We start from the raw sequence: 25534 nt of genomic DNA, 5'->3' as shown, positions 1-25534 counted from the left end.
TGTCAGTAATGCCACACAAAAACAATCGTTTATTGGACCTGCCGAAACGCTTATGCATGACACGAAGAATGCTGACAAATACATGACTAGACTTAATTTTACAACTAATGCGCAATGACAACCATTTACAGTGCGACTAGTGTCACACTGTGTGACAATGTGGGTTTATTCTGGCACTGGTGATGAATGTATTGTTTGATATTCCATTTCCAGAGCACTAACTGGCCATAACAAACCTCTCCCTTCTGTCCTTTGTAACCAGATCTTTCCCTGTGGTGTCCCAGGGTATTGGACACTCCAAAATGGCAGTGTTCGGCACCTGCAACACGAGATGCACGCAGCCTGCTCTAATCAGTGGCATATGGAAATAGTTACATATGTAAATGTACTGACTGAAACTACTGGACCAGTGTCAGAGGGGTGTAATACGGGTGTAGATGTACTGACTGAAACTACTGTAACTGTGTCAGAGGGGTGTAATACGGGTGTAGATGTACTGACTGAAACTACTGTACCTGTGTCAGAGGGGTGTAATACGGGTGTACATGTACTGACTGAAACTACTGGTCCTGAGTCAGAGGGGTGTAATATTCCAGGTGTAGATGCACTGACTGAAACTACTGAACCTGTGTCAGAGGGGTGTAATACGGGTGTAGATGTACTGACTGAAACTACTGTAACTGTGTCAGAGGGGTGTAATACGGGTGTAGATGTACTGACTGAAACTACTGGTCCTGAGTCAGAGGGGTGTAATACGGGTGTAGATGCACTGACTGAAACTACTGAACCTGTGTCAGAGGGGTGTAATACGGGTGTAGATGTACTGACTGAAACTACTGTACCTGAGTCAGAGGGGTGTAATACGGATGTAGATGTACTGACTGAAACTACTGGACCTGTGTCAGAGGGGTGTAATACGGGTGTGGATGTACTGACTGAAACTACTGAACCTGTGTCAGAGGGGTGTAATGCGGGTGTGGATGTACTGACACTCAAACTACTGGACCTGTGTCAGAGGGGTGTAATACGGGTGTAGATGTACTGACTGAAACTACTGAACCTGTGTCAGAGGGGTGTAATACGGGTGTAGATGCACTGACTGAAACTACTGGACCTGTGTCAGAGGGGTGTAATACGGGTGTAGATGTACTGACTGAAACTACTGTACCTGTGTCAGAGGGATGTAATACGGGTGTAGATGTACTGACACAAACTACTGGACCTGTGTCAGAGGGGTGTAATACGGGATAGATGTACTGACTGAAACTACTGAACCTGTGTCAGAGGAGTGTAATACGGGTGTAGATGTACTGACAGAAACTACTGGACATGTGTCAGAGGGGTGTAATACGGGTGTAGATGTACTGACTGAAACTACTGTACCTGTGTCAGAGGGGTGTAATACGGGTGTAGATGTACTGACTGAAACTACTGGACCTGTGTCAGAGGGGTGTAATACGGGTGTAGATGTACTGACAGAAACTACTGTACCTGTGTCAGAGGGATGTAATACGGGTGTAGATGTACTGACACAAACTACTGGACCTGAGTCAGAGGGGTGTAATACGGGTAGTAGATGTACTGACTGAAACTACTGTAACTGTGTCAGAGGGGTGTAATACGGGTGTAGATGTACTGACTGAAACTACTGTACCTGTGTCAGAGGGGTGTAATACGGGTAGATGTAATTGACTGAAACTACTGGACCTGTGTCAGAGGGTGTAATACGGGTGTGGATGTACTGACTGAAACCTACTGGACCCTGTGTCCAGAGGGGTGTAATACGGGTGTAGATGTACTGACTGAAACTACTGGACCTGTGTCAGAGGGGTGTAATACGGGTGTAGATGTACTGACTGAAACTACTGTACCTGTGTCAGAGGGGTGTAATACGGGTGTAGATGTACTGACTGAAACTACTGGACCTGTGTCAGAGGGGTGTAATACGGGTGTAGATGTACTGACTGAAACTACTGTACCTGTGTCAGAGGGATGTAATACGGGTGTAGATGTACTGACACAAACTACTGGACCTGTGTCAGAGGGGTGTAATACGGATGTAGATGTACTGACTGAAACTACTGTACCTGTGTCAGAGGAGTGTAATACGGGTGTAGATGTACTGACAGAAACTACTGGACCTGTGTCAGAGGGGTGTAATACGGGTGTAGATGTACTGACTGAAACTACTGTACCTGTGTCAGAGGGGTGTAATACGGGTGTAGATGTACTGACTGAAACTACTGGACCTGTGTCAGAGGGGTGTAATACGGGTGCAGATGTACTGACTGAAACTACTGTACCTGTGTCAGAGGGATGTAATACGGGTGTAGATGTACTGACTGAAACTACTGGACCTGTGTCAGAGGGGTGTAATACGGGTGTAGATGTACTGACTGAAACTACTGTAACTGTGTCAGAGGGGTGTAATACGGGTGTAGATGTACTGACTGAAACTACTGGTCCTGTGTCAGAGGGGTGTAATACGGGTGTAGATGCACTGACTGAAACTACTGAACCTGTGTCAGAGGGGTGTAATACGGGTGTAGATGTACTGACTGAAACTACTGTACCTGTGTCAGAGGGGTGTAATACGGGTGTAGATGTACTGACTGAAACTACTGGACCTGTGTCAGAGGGGTGTAATACGGGTGTAGATGTACTGACTCAAACTACTGGACCTGTGTCAGAGGGGTGTAATGTGGGTGTGGATGTACTGACACAAACTACTGGACCTGTGTCAGAGGGGTGTAATACGGGTGTAGATGTACTGACTGAAACTACTGTACCTGAGTCAGAGGGGTGTAATACGGGTGTAGATGTACTGACTGAAACTACTGGACCTGTGTCAGAGGGGTGTAATACGGGTGTGGATGTACTGACTCAAACTACTGGACCTGTGTCAGAGGGGTGTAATGTGGGTGTGGATGTACTGACACAAACTACTGGACCTGTGTCAGAGGGGTGTAATACGGGTGTAGATGTACTGACTGAAACTACTGGACCTGTGTCAGAGGGGTGTAATACGGGTGTAGATGTACTGACTGAAACTACTGAACCTGTGTCAGAGGGGTGTAATACGGGTGTAGATGCACTGACAGAAACTACTGGACCTGAGTCAGAGGGGTGTAATACGGGTGTGGATGTACTGACTGAAACTACTGTAACTGTGTCAGAGGGGTGTAATACGGGTGTAGATGTACTGACTGAAACTACTGGTCCTGAGTCAGAGGGGTGTAATACGGGTGTAGATGCACTGACTGAAACTACTGAACCTGTGTCAGAGGGGTGTAATACGGGTGTAGATGTACTGACTGAAACTACTGTACCTGAGTCAGAGGGGTGTAATACGGGTGTAGATGTACTGACTGAAACTACTGGACCTGTGTCAGAGGGGTGTAATGTGGGTGTGGATGTACTGACACAAACTACTGGACCTGTGTCAGAGGGGTGTAATACGGGTGTAGATGTACTGACTGAAACTACTGTACCTGTGTCAGAGGGATGTAATACGGGTGTAGATGTACTGACTGAAACTACTGTAACTGTGTCAGAGGGGTGTAATACGGGTGTAGATGTACTGACTGAAACTACTGTAACTGTGTCAGAGGGGTGTAATACGGGGTGGATGTGGCTACTGGATCGAAATCCACACCCAGGCTGTAGATGTACTGAAACTACTGGACCTGGGTGTCAGAACTACTGGTCCGACTGAAACTACTGGAGTCAGAGGGGTGTAATACGGGTGTAGATGCACTGACTGAAACTACTGAACCTGTGTCAGAGGGGTGTAATACGGGTGTAGATGTAGATGTACTGGCAATACCGACTGATGTCAGACTACTGTAACTGTGTGGGACGACAACCGGACACGGATACCTGTGTCAGAGGGGTGTAATACGGGTGTAGATGTACTGAAACTACTGAAACTACTGGTCCTGAGTCAGAGGGGTGTAATAATGTACTGACGGGTGTAGATGCACTGGACTGAAACTACTGAACCTGTGTCAGAGGGGTGTAATACGGGTGTAGATAATACTGACTAAACTACTGGACCTGTGTCAGAGGGGTGTAATACGGATGTAGATGTACTGGACTGAAACTACTGGACCTGTGTCAGAGGGGTGTAATACAGGTGTGGATGTACTGACTGAAACTACTGAACCTGTGTCAGAGGGGTGTAATGCGGTGTGGATGTAATTGACACAAACTACTGGACCTGTGTCAGAGGGTGTAATACGGGTGTAGATGTACTGACTGAAACTACTGAACCTGTGTCAGAGGGGTGTAATACGGGTGTAGATGCACTGACTGAAACTACTGGACCTGTGTCAGAGGGTGTAATACGGGTGTAGATGTAATGACTGTACCTACTGGACCTGTGTCAGAGGGATGTAATACTGGTGTAGATGTACTGACTGACAACACCACTGGACCTGTGTCAGAGGGGTGTAATACGGATGTAGATGTACTGACTGAAACTACTGGAACCTGTGTCAGAGGAGGATGTAATCGAACTGTAGATGTGGCGTAGATGTACTGACAGAAACCACCACTGACATGTGTCAGAGGGGTGTAATACGGGTGTAGATGTACTGACTGAAACTACTGAACCCATAGTGTCAGAGGAGTGTAATACGGGTGTAGATGTACTGAATGAAACTACTGGACCTGTGTCAGAGGGGTGTAATACGGGGGCAGATGTACTGACAGAAACTACTGTACCTGTGTCAGAGGGATGTAATACGGGTGTAGATGTACTGACACAAACTACTGGACCTGAGTCAGAGGGGTGTAATACGGGAAGGATGTACTGACTGAAACTACTGTAACTGTGTCAGAGGGGTGTAATACGGGTGTAGATGTACTGACTGAAACTACTGGTCCTGAGTCAGAGGGGTGTAATACGGGTGTAGATGCACTGATTGAAACTACTGAACCTGTGTCAGAGGGGTGTAATACGGGTGTAGATGTACTGACTACGGTGAAACTACTGTACCTGAGTCAGAGGGGTGTAATACGGGTGTAGATGTACTGACTGAAACTACTGGACCTGTGTCCGAGGGGGTGTAATACGGTGTGGATGTAATTGACTCAAACTACTGGACCTGTGTCAGAGGGGTGTAATGTAGGTGGGATGTACTGACACAAACTACTGGACCTGTGTCAGAGGGGTGTAATACGGGTGTAGATGTACTGACTGAAACTACTGTACCTGAGTCAGAGGGGTGTAATACGGGTGTAGATGTACTGACTGAAACTACTGGACCTGTGTCAGAGGGGTGTAATACGGGTGTGGATGTACTGACAGAAACTACTGGACCTGTGTCAGAGGGGTGTAATGTCGGGGGATGTACTGACACAAACTACTGGACCCTGTGTCAGAGGGGTGTAATACGGGTGTAGATGTACTGACTGAAACTACTGAACCTGTGGGCCAGAGGGGTATAATACGGGTGTAGATGCACTGACTGAAACTACTGGACCTGTGTCAGAGGGGTGTAATACGGGTGTAGATGTACTGACTGAAACTACTGTACCTGTGTCAGAGGGATGTAATACGGGTGTAGATGTACTGACACAAACTACTGGACCTGTGTCAGAGGGGTGTAATACGGATGTAGATGTACTGACTGAAACTACTGAACCTGTGTCAGAGGAGTGTAATACGGGAGTAGATGTACTGACAGAAACTACTGGACCTGAGTCAGAGGGGTGTAATATGGGAAGGATGTACTGACTGAAACTACTGTAACTGTGTCAGAGGGGTGTAATACGGCTGTAGATGTACTGACTGAAACTACTGGTCCTGAGTCAGAGGGGTGTAATACGGGTGTAGATGCACTGACTGAAACTACTGAACCTGTGTCAGAGGGGTGTAATACGGGTGTAGATGTACTGACTGAAACTACTGTACCTGAGTCAGAGGGGTGTAATACGGGTGTAGATGTACTGACTGAAACTACTGGACCTGTGTCAGAGGGGTGTAATACGGGTGTGGATGTACTGACTCAAACTACTGGACCTGTGTCAGAGGGGTGTAATGTGGGTGTGGATGTACTGACACAAACTACTGGACCTGTGTCAGAGGGGTGTAATACGGGTGTAGATGTACTGACTGAAACTACTGAACCTGTGTCAGAGGGGTGTAATACGGGTGTAGATGCACTGACTGAAACTACTGGACCTGTGTCAGAGGGGTGTAATACGGGTGTAGATGTACTGACTGAAACTACTGTACCTGTGTCAGAGGGATGTAATACGGGTGTAGATGTACTGACACAAACTACTAGACCTGTGTCAGAGGGGTGTAATACGGATGTAGATGTGCTGACTGAAACTACTGAACCTGTGTCAGAGGAGTGTAATACGGGTGTAGATGTACTGACAGAAACTACTGGACCTGTGTCAGAGGGGTGTAATACGGGTGTAGATGTACTGACTGAAACTACTGTACCTGTGTCAGAGGGGTGTAATACGGGTGTAGATGTACTGACTGAAACTACTGTACCTGTGTCAGAGGGGTGTAATACGGGGGCAGATGTACTGACAGAAACTACTGTACCTGTGTCAGAGGGATGTAATACGGGTGTGTAGATGTACTGACAGAAACTACTGGACCTGTGTCAGAGGGGTGTAATACGGGTGTTGATGTACTGACTGAAACTACTGGACCTGTGTCAGAGGGGTGTAATACGGGTGTAGATGTACTGACTGAAACTACTGGACCTGTGTCAGAGGGGTGTAATACGGGTGGCAGATGTACTGACTGAAACTACTGTACCTGTGTCAGAGGGGTGTAATACGGGTGTAGATGTACTGACTGAAACTACTGGACCTGTGTCAGAGGGGTGTAATACGGGTGTAGATGTACTGACTGAAACTACTGGACCTGTGTCAGAGGGGTGTAATACGGGTGTAGATGCACTGACTGAAACTACTGTACCTGTGTCAGAGGGGTGTAATACGGGTGTAGATGTACTGACTGAAACTACTGAACCTGTGTCAGAGGGGTGTAATACGGGTGTACATGTAGATGTACTGACTGAAACTACTGGACCTGTGTCAGAGGGGGGTAATACGGGTGTAGATGTACTGACTGAAACTACTGGAACTGTGTCAGAGGGGTGTAATACGGGTGTAGATGCACTGACTGAAACTACAGAACCTGTGTCAGAGGGGTGTAATACGGGTGTAGATGCACTCACTGACTGAAACTACTGGACCTGTGTCAGAGGGGTGTAATACGGGTGTAGATGTACTGACTGAAACTACTGGACCTGTGTCAGAGGGGTGTAATACGGGTGTAGATGTACTGACTGAAACTACTGGACCTGTGTCAGAGGGGTGTAATACGGGTGTAGATGTACTGACTGAAACTACTGTACCTGTGTCAGAGGGGTGTAATACGGGTGCAGATGCTCCTTCACCGGATTGTTGCTGGCTTTGTTGTAGGCGCACAGTAAGGCCCATCGCCTCATGCTGCTGGTGTTGGCACTTGATGTGTGGAGCATATTCCCGTGGAAGTACAGGGCGTCACCTGTTAGATATGTTGAGAGTCACAAAGAGGAACTGTTTCACTCAGTAACTGCAGACGCTAACGTTTCTTGTGGCAGAATGTTCAGAAGCTAATGCGTCACCGCAAATTGGAAACAAAGGTTTAACGTCAGGAGCAAATGCCGATTTACCTGGGTTTAATTCCACATAGAGTTGCTCACACACTTTGCTGATTTCTGACACTCGGTCCACATCAGCCCCAATCTGACGGCCGACAATACCGTGGTCTACACGACCACACAAATGTGAACCGGATAATATCTGTAATATACAACACTACATCATCGACCACACAACCGTCAGTACACTACAAAACTACACCACGATCCACGATCCACGATCCAGTAGTTGTACATAATTGTACATTTAGGTATGTGTACCCCAGTATAGCACACAGGCCCTCGTGTCTTTGCGAGGATTAAAGATTTAATAAACATATTTTAAATTTGAGATGACCCCCGACTCGAAGTGCTTCACAGTACAACACACCATGATATATTGTATTGCATTTCGAGTCGAGGGTCATCTCAAAATCAATATTTTTTTAAACATTAATCCTCGTAAACTGAGTGAGTTTAGTTTTACGCCGGTTTTAGCAATATTCCAGCAATATCACGGCGGGGGACACCAGAAATGGGCTTCACACATTGTACCCATGTGGGCAATCGAACCCGGGTCTTCGGCGTGACGAGCGAACGCATTAACCACTTGGCTACCCCGCCGCCCCTAATCCTCGCAAAGACACGAGGGCCAGTAGTATAGCATACCCAGCACCAGGTTCTACACTACCTGCAGGCAGCCATTCTCCCGAGTACATTTGTCCAGCGCGATGAATACAGTCATCATATCAGGGAAGAGACACCCATTCCGATACCAGTAACTGAAACATATCAGGTCAATGAGGTTCGGCACAGTGAAAACATGAAAACACGGTCTTCCTGCAACTTGTAACTAAAAGGTGAATATTGGACAACTTTATTTGTACCATACCCGTGAACATCCGGGATAGAATTGATCTTCAGTAACCCATACTTTTCGTAAGAGGCGACTAACTGGATCGGGTGGTCAGGCTTGCTGACTTGGTTGACACATGTCATCGTATCCCATTTGCGTAGATCGATGCTCATGCTGTTGATCACTGGATTGTCTGGTCCAGACTCGATTATTTACAGACCGCCGCCATATAGCTGGAATATTGCTGAGTGCGGCGTAAAACTAAACTCACTCACTCACTTTCTTTGCACCAGTAACTGAAATCTTGATCCAGTCCTTCTTGTACCAGTAGTTGGAATCGGGACAACAATTACAGTACAAGAACTTAAACCTGGATTTTGGACAACCTTTCTGGAACCAGTAAGTGTAATGTGTTTGCCTGGTATATGCGATGTATACTATGATTTCTGGACAGCTGGGACCACCTCCGTGGTGTAGTGGTTAGAGCGTCCGCCCGGAGAGCGGAAGGTCGCGGGTTCGATACCCGGATGTTTCATACCAAAAGACGTTAAAATATGGTACTTGTTGGTCCCTGTCTGGCGCTCGGCATTAATGGGTACATCAAGGACTGGTCGGCTCGGAGTCAGTATAATGTGTCTGAGTGGGGTATTCATGCTTAACTGCGGCATGGCATCTCAGTGTGCTGTCACTATAAAACCAGCTTAAGTCTGGGCTAGTACAAGCAGCCACACATACACACGCGAAATATTCACAAGTACGACGTTAAACCCCATTTCACCTCATCTGCACCTCTGAACAGCTGTCCTGCGATCCATGCAGTGTGAAGCTAGTACTACAAGGCGGGATACTAAATAAACCACTTCCCACCATCTGTTTCCAGGACGAATCACGGAGTGTGGAGAGCGGTGTACCTACCCATAGTCCTGATGCCAGACAAAGCTACCCCCTGTCTTCGCTTCTTTCATCATCAGCTTGGTGTGGTAGTGATATACCTCGCCAGACAACAACTTGAACATAGACAACAGTACACATTATCTCACTATATCATTGGGATCCGAATCAAATCACAGAGAATTGTTGTGCTGTAAACTCAGTGACAATGGAAACTAAGACAAAACTTTACATAAGTAATATAACGAGGGAAGATATTCTGTCAATGTTATTATACCCGAGGTGACTTTTAAAAGCACTTGTTGTAGCATGTCACATCGTTGTAAATAAATGACATTATTTTATTAAAAATATTGCCTGTTTCAATTTAGCTCACCTGAATTGAATGTACTTTGTCTGCTAACGTTTAGAGTCTTCCAATCACCATTCGTAACATCCTAATAATCATTTTTAACATTTCTGTATCTCAGCAATTGCCAGCATTAACATTTTCCAAAAATGTATCCCTTTCAGGACAAGTGAATTCATGAATATGGCTTTCAGTGTTTCATTTGATATGCATGACACAATCAAACATGAAAACTCTTATAAAAGTGAAACGCCGCTTTTAGCAATATTCCAGCAATAATCACGGCGGGGACACCAGAAATGGGCTTCCAGAGTTGTACCCATAGGGTCCCGTTATACATGTATAGTATCTTCACTAAGGAGTTTCTTTAATACACCCCCAAGGGCTTAGGCAGCATTGGTGAATAACGAGAAGTTGGAAATAATCTGTCATTCTCCGTTACTCATAAGGTATTGTCTAAATAACTGTCTAAATATGTGTTCAGCATCACTTGCCTTCGCACACGTCCCTGCAACCTTGCTGCATCGAGCCACCATTCCGGTGACGTCATTCCCAGGGTGATTCCACAGACACAGTCGACTCTCTCGGTTTTTGTCATCCTTGTTCTACATCAGAGGAAAGTCAATGCTTGCGATGAAAAGCTGAACCTTACACTCGAGCAGCGTCATTAATGTGAAGATGTTATATGTTTCAGCGATGAAAACCTTTACCGTGAAAGAACACTCTATACTTTACACCAGAAAAACACCTTTACCTGTAAAGGCACAATATCACACCACACTTCTCTAAAAATACAAAATGCATTTCTCTCAATAATACAAACTATCAGCTCTCAGGGAAGCTAGCATATAATTTATTCCAAACAAAATTACGTATTTACAATATAATGTTAAATTAAATAGTTCGAATGAGTTAATGAAACGTTGCATTAAATAGACTCTCGCGCCCTCTACTGGCCGAACATTATTTCAAGCAAACACCATAGAGTTATGTCCCTTGCAGCGCTCTTTACGAATATCCTACGCACAACTTGTGATTGAAAACCAGTTCGGCAAACACCGATTACACCGCGTGCGACAGTTTTCCATGTACCAAGCAATTGTTTATATTCCATATATGGCAAGGGTTCTCTGTTTGGAAGCTATTCGCCTCGAAGTTTCAGTTATCGATTTCAGGCCAGTGGTAAGAGATAAATCATTTATTGCGTCAATATGAAGCAAAAGTGAGTGCATATGCCCCAATATGTATAACATAGGCCAAAATATTGTCGAAAATGTGTGACATTGTGCCTTTAAAGAACAGGATAGAGTTCGCACAGGAGAAACACTTTTATTAGTATTGAACACAACAGAAGACAAACTTGACACAATCATGAAGGTCAAAGAATACTTACACCATACGCAAACTTATCGATGACGGAATTGTCTTCTACTACTTCCTTCACTCGATTCAGTTCGCTGTTGCTCAGAAGTCCCCTGCGACAAGGTAAAAAGTGAAATGCAACCCTTCAGATGGTGCGTGAGTGTACACGTATGTATGTATGTATGTATGTATGTATGTATGTATGTATGTATGTATGTATGTATGTATGTATGTATGTATGTATGTATGTATGTATGTATGTATGTATGTATGTATGTATGTATGTATGTATGTATGTATGTATGTATGTATGTATGTATGCCTGTGTGCCTGCGTTTGTAACAGTGTGTGTGTGTGTGTGTGTGTGTTTTTTATGATATCTACATGTTTGTGACATTCTTAGCCTTTTCGCATACCTTTAAATCATTCGAAAATTAAATCAATAAAAGCAAAACAACCAATACACAATCAATACCTGAGCAGTAAATAACCGTTGTCGTTGAAACATGCCTGCATATCATCCGTCACAGTAAACGTGTCCTGCTCGAAGACATAGTCTGTAAAACAGCCCACACAGTGTATAGAAACTGGATCATATTGATCACACTGATGTAATCACATCTAATCTCTGTCGATGTTCAGTAATGTCGGGATCAGCATATACATCCCTTATCCTTCTACGAGTGTGCATGACATACATGAGGTGAGTAGATCCAGCTCTGACATGCATGAGGTGAGTAGATTCAGATCAGACATACATGAGGTGAGTAGATCCAGCTCAGACATACATGAGGTGAGTAGATCCAGCTCAGACATACATGAGGTGAGTAGATCCAGCTCAGACATACATGAGGTGAGTAGATCCAGCTCAGACATACATGATGTGAGTAGATCCAGCTCAGACATACATGAGGTGAGTAGATCCAGCTCTGACATACATAAGGTGAGTAGATCCAGCTCAGACATGCATGAGGTGAGTAGATCCAGCTCTGACATATGTGAGGTGTGTAGATCCAGCTCAGACATACATGAGGTGAGTAGATCCAGATCAGACATATGAGAGGTGAGTAGATCCAGCTCTGACATATGTGAGGTGTGTAGATCCAGCTCAGACATACATGAGGTGAGTAGATCCAGATCAGACATATGAGAGGTGAGTAGATCCAGCTCTGACATATGTGAGGTGTGTAGATCCAGCTCAGACATACATGAGGTGAGTAGATCAGATCAGACATATGAGAGGTGAGTAGATCCAGCTCTGACATATGTGAGGTGTGTAATATTGATCCAGCTCAGACATACATGAGGTGAGTAGATCCAGATCAGACATATGAGAGGTGAGTAGATCCAGCTCTGACATATGTGAGGTGTGTAGATCCAGCTCAGACATACATGAGGTGAGTAGATCCAGATCAGACATATGAGAGGTGAGTAGATCCAGCTCTGACATATGTGAGGTGTGTAGATCCAGCTCAGACATACATGAGGTGAGTAGATCGAGCTCAGACATACATGAGGTGAGTAGATCCAGCTCAGACATACATGAGGTGAGTAGATCGAGCTCAGACATACATGAGGTGAGTAGATCCAGCTCAGACATACATGAGGTGAGTAGATCCAGCTCAGACATACATGAGGTGAGTAGATCCAGCTCAGACATACATGAGGTGAGTAGATCCAGCTCAGACATACATGAGGTGAGTAGATCCAGCTCAGACATGCATGAGGTGAATAGATCCAGCTCAGGCATAGATGAGGTGAATAGATCCAGCTCTGACATACATAAGGTGAGTAGATCAGCTCCACATACATGAGGTGAGTAGATCCAGCTCTGACATACATGAGGTGAGTAGATCCAGCTCAGACATACATGAGGTGAATAGATCCAGCTCAGACATACATGAGGTGAGTAGATCCAGCTCAGACATACATGAGGTGAGTAGATACAGCTCAGACATACATGAGGTGAGTAGATCGAGCTCTGACATACATGAGGTGAGTAGATCCAGCTCAGACATACATGAGGTGAGTAGATCCAGCTCAGACACACATAAGGTGAATAGATCCAGCTTTTACATACATGAGGTGAGTAGATCCAGCTCAGACATGCAGACGGTGTATAGATCCAGCTCTGACATAGATGAGGTGAATAGATCCAGCCTCAGACATACATAAGGTGAATAGATCCAGCTCTTACATACACATGAGAGTGAGTAGATCCAGCTCAGACATACGGACGGTGAATAGATCCAGCTCAGACATACATGAGGTGAGTAGATCCAGCTCAGACATACATGAGGTGAGTAGATCCAGCTCTGGACATACAGCCGGTGAATAGATCCAGCTCGGACACAGATGAGGTGAGTAGATCCAGCTCAGACATACATGATGTGAGTAGATCCAGCTCAGACATACGGACGGTGAATAGATCCAGCTCAGACATACATGAGGTGAGTAGATCCAGCTCAGACACACATGATGTGAGTAGATCCAGCTCAGACATACATAAGGTGAATAGATCGAGCTCTGACATGAATGAGGTGAGTAGATCCAGCTCACACATACACGATGTGAGTAGATCCAGCTCTGACATACATGAGGTGGGTAGATCCAGCTCAGACATACATGACGGTGAAAAGATCCAGCTCTTACATACATGAGGTGAGTAGATCCAGCTCAGACATACAGCCGGTGAATAGATCCAGCTCAGACATAGATGAGGTGAGTAGATCCAGCTCAGACATACATGAGGTGAGTAGATCCAGCTCAGACATACATGAGTGAATAGATCCAGCTCGGACACAGATGAGGTGAGTAGATCCAGCTCAGACGTACATGATGTGAGTAGATCCAGCTCAGACATACATAAGGTGAGTAGATCCAGCTCTGACACACATAAGGTGAGTAGATCCAGCTCAGACATGCAGACGGTGAGTAGATCCAGCTCTGACATAGATGAGGTGAATAGATCGAGCTCAGACATACGGACGGTGAATAGATCCAGCTCAGACCTACATGAGGTGAGTAGATCCAGCTCAGACATACATGATGTGAGTAGATCCAGCTCAGACATACATAAGGTGAATAGATCGAGCTCAGACATGCATGAGGTGAGTAGATCCAGCTCAGACATACATGAGGTGAGTAGATCCAGCTCAGACAGACATGAGGTGAGTAGATCCAGCTCAGACATACATGAGGTGAGTAGATCCAGCTCAGACATGCATGAGGTGAGTAGATCCAGCTCAGACATACATGAGGTGAGTAGATCCAGCTCAGACATACATGAGGTGAGTAGATCCAGCTCAGACATACATGAGGTGAGTAGATCCAGCTCAGACATACATGAGGTGAGTAGATCCAGCTCAGACATACATGAGGTGAGTAGATCCAGCTCAGACATACATGAGGTGAGTAGATCCAGCTCAGACATACATGAGGTGAGTAGATCCAGCTCAGACATACAGGAGGTGAGTAGATCCAGCTCAGACATACATGAGGTGAGTAGATCCAGCTCAGACATACATGATGTGAGTAGATCCAGCTCAGACATACGGACGGTGAATAGATCCAGCTCAGACAGACATGAGGTGAGTAGATCCAGCTCAGACACACATGATGATGAGTAGATACAGCTCAGACATACATAAGGTGAATAGATCGAGCTCTCTGACATGAATGAGGTGAGTAGATCCAGCTCAGACATGCATGAGGTGAGTAGATCCAGCTCAGACATACTTGAGGTGGGTAGATCCAGCTCAGACATCACAGTGAAAAGATCCAGCTCTTACATACATGAGGTGAGTAGATCCAGCTCAGACATACAGCCGGTGAATAGATCCAGCTCAGACATAGATGAGGTGAGTAGATCCAGCTCAGACGTACATGAGGTGAGTTGATCCAGCTCAGACATACAGCCGGTGAATAGATCCAGCTCGGACACAGATGAGGTGAGTAGATCCAGCTCAGACATACATGAGGTGAGTAGATCCAGCTCAGACATACATGACGTGAGTAGATCCAGCTCAGACATACAAGAGGTGAGTAGATCCAGCTCAGACATACATGAGGTGAGTAGATCCAGCTCAGACATACATGAGGTGAGTAGATCCAGCTCAGACATACATGAGGTGAGTAGATCCAGCTCAGACATACAGAAGATGAGTAGATCCAGCTCAGACATGCATGATGTGAGTAGATCCAGCTCAGACATGCATGAGATGAGTAGATCCAGCTCAGACATACATGAGGTGAGTAGATCCAGCTCAGACATACATGAAGGTGAGTAGATCCAGCTCAGACATACATGAGGTGAGTAGATCCAGCTCAGACATACAGAAGGTGAGTAGATCCAGCTCAGACATACATGAAGTGAATAGATCCAGCTCAGACATACATGATGAGTAGATCCAGCTCAGACATACGCACGGTGGCCTCTCACGCCAAGACATACATGAGGTGAGTAGATCCAGCTGGAGACTTCACGGACGGTGAATAGGTCCAGCTCAGACATACGTGTCCCTGAGGCAGAGGCACTTCGTCCACATTGCAGTCAGTCCAGCCAGACATACGGAAAATGGGTAGATCCAGAAGCGGATGTACGGAGGTGAGTAGGTCCAGCTTAGACATACGGACGGTGAATAGATACAATTCCGTCATGGTGGGATAATGTAACGCCAGAGAACAGCATCGCGTTGGATTAAGGCCGAAATTGTTATCAATATTATTTTTTTATTGGGTGAGTAGATCCGGCTCAGACATACAGAAGATGAGTAGATCCAGCTCAGACATACATTCATAAATAGAATAACGTCTAATCAGGCACCCAAAGAATATTCTAAATATGTCGTTTGAAATACAGGGATAACGAAATGATCGTTTGAAATAATAAAATCTCACCTTTTAGGGGCATTGCTATTTCAGAGAACTCCACTAAAATTGTGTGCTATAAAAAGAGAAATTATGAAACAGTTGAGCATATGTAATACAACTAACACCACATACTTCCACACATGTTACTGTACATTACATAACTGATATCTGTCATCTACAGGTGGTAACATACCTGACTTGGCAGCGGGGAGGGATAGACACGGAGATATGTACAGCTGCAGCTGAATATGTTGACGAATTACACAGACTACCTTGACCTACTGGTCTACATAAACACATGTAACGGTTTAACATATGGTAGATCACACACGCGGCTCAATCTCAATGCCACTGTGTTAAACATAGCGCAATGTATATCGTATATGTATTAAATAATTTAGATGAATCGGCATTCTCGTTGATATAACCCTGTGGTCAATGATATGTCGACCCATAGCAAGTTTCTAGAAGAAAAATTATTCCAACCCCACATATTGAAAAGCATGTAGCCTTACACGGGTCCATTCTACCCTTGACATATGATTATCATTCTAATTGTAGAGATCATCCTCTGTTTAGAACATCCTCTTTGTTTGAAACGCATGGACAGAACTCTTTGAACTGTATTAACTTGATGGGGTGTGGTGAAGAACGAGCATGGGTTTGTGAAGATGTGAGATTCTGTAAATATGTGTTCAGTTAAACAGGCTGGAGTCACGTGTCGGTTACAATTCTTTATTTCACTCCACACTGTAAAAATTTTACCTGATTTTGTTACGGTATAATGCCTGGCAGCTGGTTGCCAGCAGATTACCGAATTAAAAAGTGGTTGTACCGTTTGTACAGTACCGCACTGTACATACAGGACCACCGGGTAGGTACGGTAATCTGCCGGCAGCAAGAAGCTGCCATGATTTTCACTATAGTACCATAACACACAGCATATACTGTACACCTGTAACTTACCTTCTCAAACCAAAATTAAACACCCACTTTCAACATTAACAAAGAACAAAGGAAGAACGTTTCTTAAAATAAACACTTTAATTATTTTCAGCACCTGCAACACCACTTTTGCTGGTTAGTAATGTTAAACATGTTCAGGAAAACTACACTGAAAACAACATACATTACTCAAATGATTTTCTTTACACTGGCTTGCATATACATACTGTCAGGACCTGCATCAGTAAGGTGAATAAATATAACTTCATATGTTGTGAATGTCGAGCAGGTAGTATTGTGACGGGTACATTTGATACATAACAGTGAAATAGATGAATCTATCCAGTAAAAGGGCTTTTTGCGGTTAGACCTTTGGTCGATTTGTCAGTCGATAGGTCAGGATATAATTATTGCAATCAATAATATTCTCAAAAACTGTGCTGATTAATTCTCAAGACCAAGTTAAATATGATTATTCAAAACCAAACAATATACGCCCCAGATGACACTTTGAACATACGCACATTTGTTTCTTTTTAATTCATAAATATTATTGGAGAGCATTTTTGTGATTATTCAAACAAAACGATATGCTCACTTCAGTCCTTTCCCTGGTACAAAACTATAAATCAGACATGACTTAATCGAGTATGACATCACCCCCTGATCGTTCCCACAGAACCCCCGGACAGTGATCGACAAGCTGCGTGTTGAGCGGTGGGTCACGAAGTACGACAATCTTGACGAAATTAATTAAAATTAATCTCCAATGCGCCTATTTTCGTTTCAAAACGTTCTGTAAACAAGTTTCTGAGTGTCAAACTACGACAGAAGCACATTATGAAGTTAAAAGTCTGGATGAATTTCCTATAAAAGACAGCACAGGTTAGTGGACTGGCACAACTGTCGACAACTGTTCACAATGCAGATGCTGTGTGTTGCTGTGGTAGCCGTTGCCGTCCTTGGCGTCGTCTCTGGGTCAACGTAAGTAGCGACCGCCAATCATGTTATACTGAATGCTTCAGCACCATATTTACAAATCTTTACAAAGACCGAGTGTGTAATGTTGTAGGACGTGTTGCTATAGATTTAAGCAACCTTCACAGAACGATATGGTCCAACTCCAGGGCATTGTTTGCTTGTTTGTTTAACGCCGCACCCAGCAATATTCCAGTTATGTGGGTGCGGTGGAGTAGCCTAATGGTTAAAGCGTTGGCTCGTCACGCCGAAGACCCGGGTTCGATTCCCCACATCGGCACAATGTGTGAAGCCCATTTCTGGTGTTCCCCGTCGTGATATTGCTGGAATATTGCTAAAAGCGACGTAAAACCCAACTCACTCACTCACTCACTCCAGTTATGTGACGGCGCTCAGTAGCAGTCGCCTCTTACGATAATCACGGGTTGCTGAAGATCAATTTCTACGCTGATCTTCATGGGTAGCTAGTTACTTGCTGTAACTATATATCGTGGTTGCAAGTTCGGGATCATGGTGAACACTGTGACTGATGACTGACTGACGTATGCATGTTGGGGTCACACCCTGGGGTTCCTGTTCTGTCACTGACACTCACGGTACATCTGATCAGGGCTGCAGTCCAAGCCATGAATAGAAGGGAATTGTGTCAGTAATCAGTGTGTATAATATGTCAATACCCCAATACAACATATTGAAATACAAGTTGTTCATGCTAGTGGAGTCTGCTTGTCCAACTGGGAACAAAACAAATACGACAATTCTACTGTCTCTATCTATCAAATACGTATATTGTTATCATTACGGAGAGCGGCCACAAATCTTACTTCCTCCAACCTTAGTGTGTGAAGACAGGAATCCGTCCACTACGTTACAAGAAAACTTCTATTGCATCACTTCCATGACCTTGTTTCATTTGCTGCAACATTGTTGGTTTTCAATTTCGCCATTTTCAGAATCTCGCCTGACCCACAGTTCGGTATGTTCAATTTTCAGTGCCTTTACTCATAGAACTGTTCCACACAATAAACCATATGTAAATCTATGTATTGTGCCAATAGTTTAATATTAATCATGGTTAATATAATTACTTCTGTACTTCTTAGATCCCAGATAATTCCTTTGCTATCAACATTTCAGAAGCACATTAAATGAAGCATTATAACTTATCCCTCTTCTTTCATGATATATTCATAACTTCTATAAAACCAAACAAGCAGTAACTCTCTGAGTATGATAACAAATGAGTTGTTACCGGGGAGACCTGATATTCGCAGTGTGGGGCAAATGGTCCACGTGGAGCGAGCGTGTGGGGAGTGCAGTGTCAGCTGTGGGGGAGGCTCCCAGACTGTGGTGAGGACGAGGAAGTGCGAGGGCGGTCGGATCTGTAGGCCCATCAACGGGGGGAAGGAGGAGTACACACAGGCCTGTAACACCAACAGCTGTTCAGGTGAGATCACCGTTAAACACCGGGTGTTCACATTCCCATCATAGTGTCGACACCACAACTCAGTTCATAGCCAATACGATGTCCACCACGGTATATCTGTGAGGCTTCATGTGTAACAGGTGTTGTGTCATATGAGGAGACACGTTGTACCTGCAGGTGAAATAGTGCTTGTCTGGAATAGTGATACATGTTGCGAGGTAATATACGAGGGGCGTTCAAAAAGTAGTCAGCCTCACCTAGAAAAAGATACAAATGCAGCTGTTTTTATGTTTTATTTTTCGACATATTATCTGTCAACCTCAAGCAAATTGATTTTGCTATGATCCAGTCATAACATCCCATTTTTTTAAATCTTGGTATCCCCCCAAAACGCAAAATTTGCAATATATGTATCACAAACTTCAGGAAACAAAATATGCAGGAAACATTTTGTGTGTTTGAGATAGGCGACTTCGCTAGAATCAAACTTAGATATTAAAGTGCATAAAAAAGCAATTTGAAACTACAATTGCTTGTTAAAGTGACTCCCCTTCATGTTGACTGAAAAGCTTGTTTAGGAGACATTACCCGCACCCGTTTCAGATGACGTAATCATAAGGACATAAATTGTTGTTTATAATGTTTATACTTATTCATACATGATGCCAAGGGTTCCAACTAAATACCACATGGTCTCACAAGAGTCAGCTCTCAATATATTGTAAACAGTGCCAGCCTGAATATCTAGACACAATCTTTTGGAACGATTAAAATGGGGGTGTCCTTCAAAAAAAGTCCCCTGTCTAAATATATATCAAGCAATTCAAATCTTTGCATGTTGATTATGACGGGTAGTCATCCAATACTATACTGAACATATTTTATATGACATTATCTGAGGGCATACCATTATCCATGGGGTACGAAATGACATATGACGTTTTTCATTTTCTGCAATTGTGTAAAGAAATATACCCCAATGTGTTGTGATGACTAATATCTCGTTAACCACATTATAAACATATGTGAAATTTTGGATATGACATTGCTAATGATTCCATTAAATAAAATGGAAGCTTTTCAAACATTGGACATCGAGAATAGAGTTAGGTTGACTACTTTTTAAATGACCCTCGTATGCTGTACATAAATCACAGTAGTGAAAGGTTGATAGTACATATCCCCTGTTTCTGTGCTTGCTTCTCAGTGGATGGAGGATGGTCTCCTTGGGGTAGATGGACCTCCAACGACGGCGAGGAGTGCTCAGCATATTGTGGAGGGGGCAAGATCAGGCAGTCGAGAAAGAGGTCATGTGACAACCCAGAACCTCAGAATGGCGGTGCTGACTGTGAAGGAGAGAGTGTGGAGAAACGAGTAACCAACTGTAACCCACAAGGATGTGGAGGTGAGGTTCCTGTTGACAAGTTGCTGTCACTAAGAAGCCAGTGGACAGTGAACAGTAAGTTCTTGCTGTTGTAATGACCAATGTGTGAAGTACGTGTTTTGTGTTACAGGTTATTGCCCAAACAGACGAGTGAAGTTCTTCCCCCATCCTACCAACAGAGGTCGGTACTACCAGTGTGGGAACTACATTGCTTACCTCATGAAGTGTCCCAAAGGCCTCGTCTGGGATGACAGCATCTGGACGTGCAACTTTGACAACTGAGACGTCCCGCTAACTTGATGTCACGTGCACATGTACAGTCCTAATAAAGCAGAGTTTTTAAAGTAAAAATCGTTCTATGTTTCCTATTTACTACAGAACATATAATCTGGTCTCTGTATTTACCGAGTGAGTCACGGATGACAAACTGACTCCAACATGTGAAGGATTCATGTGGTGCTCCTGCCCAATAGTACTAGTCTGAGGTCCATCGAGAGATCTGAAGTAGTAGTGACACATAGTCCTCGCTTTGGCTGTCTCAGGAAAATAGTAATAAGTGTTTCACATTTGACCTTGTTTAGAGTTTTGTGTCTTCAGCAAGAGATATATTCACAGACAAGTTCAGATTTCGAATCCAATTGAACATTTCACAACCAACCCGATTCCTGCACATGCTCAAACGATGATTTTATTCATTGACAGACGGATTTGTGCCTAATGAGCAAGTATGAATATATGTCACATGTACATTGCAACTAAAACTAAGTTCTATATGAAAGATTTATGGGATTGGTTTTGTAAGCACCACCTTGCTGATAGTCACACAAGGTGTTTTGCTTGAAGTCACCTCGGAATAACGTCGGAGATACCTGCTTACACTAACTAGGCAGCACCTGTGTGTTTGAAGCCTCCAAGTGCACAGAGCCACCCCTCCGTTTATACACAGAGAACAAACACACGTATTATTGTCATTCTTCAGTTAATTACAGGTATACTCCGTTGATAGATGAGTCCAGGCCTTTGGACTGCTGAGCGTCTTGGTGTGTTCGTGATGGTTGGAGATGTCACATGTCCCCACCTTACAGCTGGGATATTGCTGAGTGCAGCGTTAAACAACAATCAAACACAACATGTCCCCGACTCTCTTCCAGTCGACACGTCAGGTTACTGAGAGTAGTGAGATATTCGTTGTTTGGTGGCAGAACATCGGTACCATGAGTTATAGTGTGTCCATTTCCGCGTGGCCCAGTTTTCACGAAACATACGAGCGCCCAATGCATTTCGGTTTCCAAACACGTTTCCTAAAATTGCTCTAAACAACTGAAAAACCAGACCCCAGGTACCGAGTCTGACCACCGATCTGCTACTTCTACTCATCATCTACCTGGTCTGCACAATCTATACCGTATACAAACTAATAATCACCCGTCTACCTGCTAGAGACACTTACCAGTCCACCATGATGCGCTTACAAAACTAAGTCATCGTTGATATATACTTCCGTGACAATCACACCTATCTTTTAATCGCCATCGGACTTGTGGTATGTCTAAGATAGAGATTTCTGTCACTTTGGACCAGATTTGATTCAATGGGTAAACCTTTTCTATCATGATATTGAATCTAGTGTATTGGTTAATAGCTTTGCATCACCCTTCTTTAAAATAAGCCGGGGCTGTCGTCAAGGGGATCCTCTATCGCCTGATATATTTTTGGTTTGTGTAGAAATTTTGGCCTTCATGATAAAAAGTAATAAGTATATAAGAGGAATAAAATTGATAATATTGAATACATTATGTCATAATTTGCTGATGATACGACGATGACACTGGATGGTTCTGAAAGATGTCTTTATGCTGCTTTAAATACATTACAATTTTTTGCAAGAACTCTGGGCTAAAAAATTATATTGAAAACAAAGCTAATTTGGATAGAATCAAAGAATAGATCAAGACTAAATTATGCAAAGACTGGAATTTTGACTGGTCTCATACTGAATTTACACTTTTAGGTATTCATTTTGACATATATTTAGAAAGTATGGTTGAAAAAAATTATTCTGATAAATTCTCTCAAATTACGAAAGAAATGAAGCCCTGGTCAGCACGAACACTCACTCCCTTTGGAAGAAACACACTTTTGAAATCACTCCTGCTTCCAAAATTAAATCACCTATTTGCTTCACTCCCAAATCCTCCAGATCATGTCTTAGATAAGCTTCAAAAGCTGTGTTTTAGATTTATTTGGAAAGGAAAACCAGACAAAGTTAAAAGGGACATTGTTACATCTCTCCCTAAACATGGTGGTTTAAAGGTGCCAAACATCAAAGAGACAATTGCGGAGACAATTATATTAAAAATGTTGTTACTCCAACCTTAACCAATCAGTTTTGGAAGGATGTGTTACTTGCTTGGGCTTGGTTCACATCTAAGCAAAAAGATACTATTACAAGTGAATTTGAAATCCAGTCACAGTCTATCTGGTGTAATGATGACATATTGGTTGATAACAAACCTAGCCTGTATAAATATTATATTGGTACAAGAAGGGAGTTATGTTTATATCTGACATGTTGACAGCAGAAGGGAAATTTCTATCCTTTGATGACTTTATAGATCTATATAAACTCAGAACAAATTCCCTGACCTTTGAAGGGGTCAAACAAGCAATTATTACACATATGTTAAAGGTAAATATTTCAGATTTTTCATCTCTGAGCATTAAACCGACATAACCCTTTTAATTTGTCCAAACTAAAATTCAGTGAAAAGGGTAGCAAATATTTTTTTTATGAAACACTCCTATGTTCTAAATTTAAAACAGAACACTATAATAGAAACTGGGATGGCTTGAGTCTAAATCTCCTACCAAAGGAGTGGGAAATATTTAATATTATCCCATGGAAGTGCACTATAGCACTGCTCAAAGATGGTTACAATACAGACTTATTCATAATATTCTACCTACAAAACAGTTTTTGTTTAAGATCAAGTTCATAGACTCTCCTATTTGCAGTTTCTGTAAACATTACATTGAATCAATTACTCATCTAGTTTGGGACTGTGAAATTGTTCAAGATATCTGGAAAAACCTCCAGTCATGGCTCTTAACTGGCTTGAATATTCCGTTATATTTCACAAAACATAATGTTTTACTTGGAATTAAAGGAAAAAATAATAATCCAATTATGCCAAAATACTTGTTGTGAAGCAAGTTATCTTTAGACACAGCAGGAATTCAACTGTACCCTTTATTAGTCATGTGAAAAGGGAGATAATTAAGTATTATGACATTACAAGATATGTTTATTCCTCCTCTTGAGGTGTTGACAAATTCTTCTCCTTTAGGTCATCTCTACATGCACTTTCCAGCACAATAAGGAGAGGGATGAATAATTTTGACTATGTTAGCCTTATTTCATATAGATACAAATTGAATGCATATCCCCCTGTGCATACATACGTATCTACATACGTATATGCATACATATATGCATACATACATACATACATACATACATACATACATACATACATACATACATACATACATACATACATACATACATACATACATACATACATACATACATACATACATACATACATACATACATACATACATACATACATACATACATACATACATACATACATACATACATACATACATACATACATACATACATACATTAATACATACATTAATACATACATTAATACATACATATATACATACATACATTCATACAACATTAATACATACATCAATACGTGAATACATACATTAATACATACATTAATACATACATATATTAATACATACATTAATACAACATACATTAATACATACATACATTGATACATACATTAATACATACATCAATACGTTAATACATACATTAATACATACATACATTAATACATACATCAATACGTTAATACATACATTAATACATACATCAATACGTTAATACATACATTAATCCATACATATATACACACACATAAGTACATACGTATACATATGCGCGCGCACGCACGCACACACACTATGAAGATATGGTGTATCTGATGGCATTTGCAGACGTTTTTCTATAGAAATATCATTGATTGCTTCTGTATTCTTGTATGTCAGCACAATGTGTACCTATCAATGTAAGATATAGACTTCATGTGATGTCATATCAAACAATATGGCGTCAAATAATCCGGGTTTTTTAAAATGTCTTGAGATGCTGACTGGCCGATGTGATATCAAACGTTATTCTTTTTCAGATTTATATGATGAGAAAGCAATTTTGGAACTCAATAAGATCAAAGATCTGCCACTAGTTAACTTGCCTCCAGAGCCAGAGACGATGTAACAGACGGCATTACTGGAGCACCTTTCAGAATGACAACATCACCAGAGCCAGAGACGATGTAACAGGCGGCATTCCTGGAGCACCTTTTCAGAATGACAACACCAGACAGGGATTGAGAAGAATCTAATGTGATATGACAGAACTTAATAAGCCTTGAGACAATGAAGGTAGAATTTCATACTTAACTTCAGATCGTAGTTTGCACAAAACAAACCGGCAAACAAATGTTATTTCAGTTGAACAAATTTTAAGAAATTTATGCCAGTTACCGAATTAAAACTCCATCTAGAAATTCCACTTGCAGGTGTTCGTGAGGGTTTAAACGATATTTCATTGAAATCTGGAAAGTGATCACTTCCCAAACTGTCATTTTGATAAACACCCCGTGTAGCGCCACCAGCAGTTGTTACGAGTTATGTCCCTTCTATGTCAATCATATTATTGTGCATT

At 42.7% G+C, this 25534-nt stretch overlaps 1 protein-coding gene and 1 long non-coding RNA gene across 2 annotated transcripts; one reads left to right on the top strand and one right to left on the bottom strand.

The window, feature by feature from the left end:
• Positions 1-16244, bottom strand: LOC124260981 (L-proline trans-4-hydroxylase-like). The gene is made up of 10 exons (XM_046695300.1): positions 16179-16244; positions 16013-16058; positions 11589-11670; positions 11145-11226; positions 10246-10356; positions 9427-9518; positions 8347-8437; positions 7689-7818; positions 7389-7540; positions 1-319 (listed from the first exon to the last, which is right to left on the bottom strand). Exons 2-10 carry the CDS (start codon positions 16023-16025, stop codon positions 218-220), a joined length of 855 nt encoding a protein of 284 aa, XP_046551256.1. The 5' UTR covers positions 16026-16058; positions 16179-16244; the 3' UTR covers positions 1-217.
• A 1602-nt stretch (positions 16245-17846) lies between these two features.
• Positions 17847-19216, top strand: LOC124260976. Its single transcript, XR_006894232.1, has 3 exons — positions 17847-17914; positions 18862-18884; positions 19183-19216. It is a non-coding gene; the product is annotated as an uncharacterized LOC124260976 (long non-coding RNA).
• The last annotated feature ends 6318 nt before the right edge of the window (positions 19217-25534 follow it).

The sequence above is a fragment of the Haliotis rubra genome, unplaced genomic scaffold, assembly GCF_003918875.1.
Source record: "Haliotis rubra isolate DU_JTF1 unplaced genomic scaffold, ASM391887v1 Scf782, whole genome shotgun sequence".
Classification (NCBI taxonomy): domain Eukaryota; kingdom Metazoa; phylum Mollusca; class Gastropoda; order Lepetellida; family Haliotidae; genus Haliotis; species Haliotis rubra.
The sequence above is the reverse complement of the archived record's forward strand: the minus strand, read 5'-3'. Positions and strand labels throughout refer to the sequence as shown.

What these genes read in the sequence shown, in the direction of transcription:
- LOC124260981 (XM_046695300.1), bottom strand. An exon ending in AACGGTTATTTACTGCTCAG is followed by an intron (nt 11,227 to 11,588) that starts GTATTGATTGTG and finishes ACCTTGTCGCAG; the next exon opens with GGGACTTCTGAGCAACAGCG. An exon ending in CTATGTGGAATTAAACCCAG is followed by an intron (nt 7,541 to 7,688) that starts GTAAATCGGCAT and finishes CATATCTAACAG; the next exon opens with GTGACGCCCTGTACTTCCAC.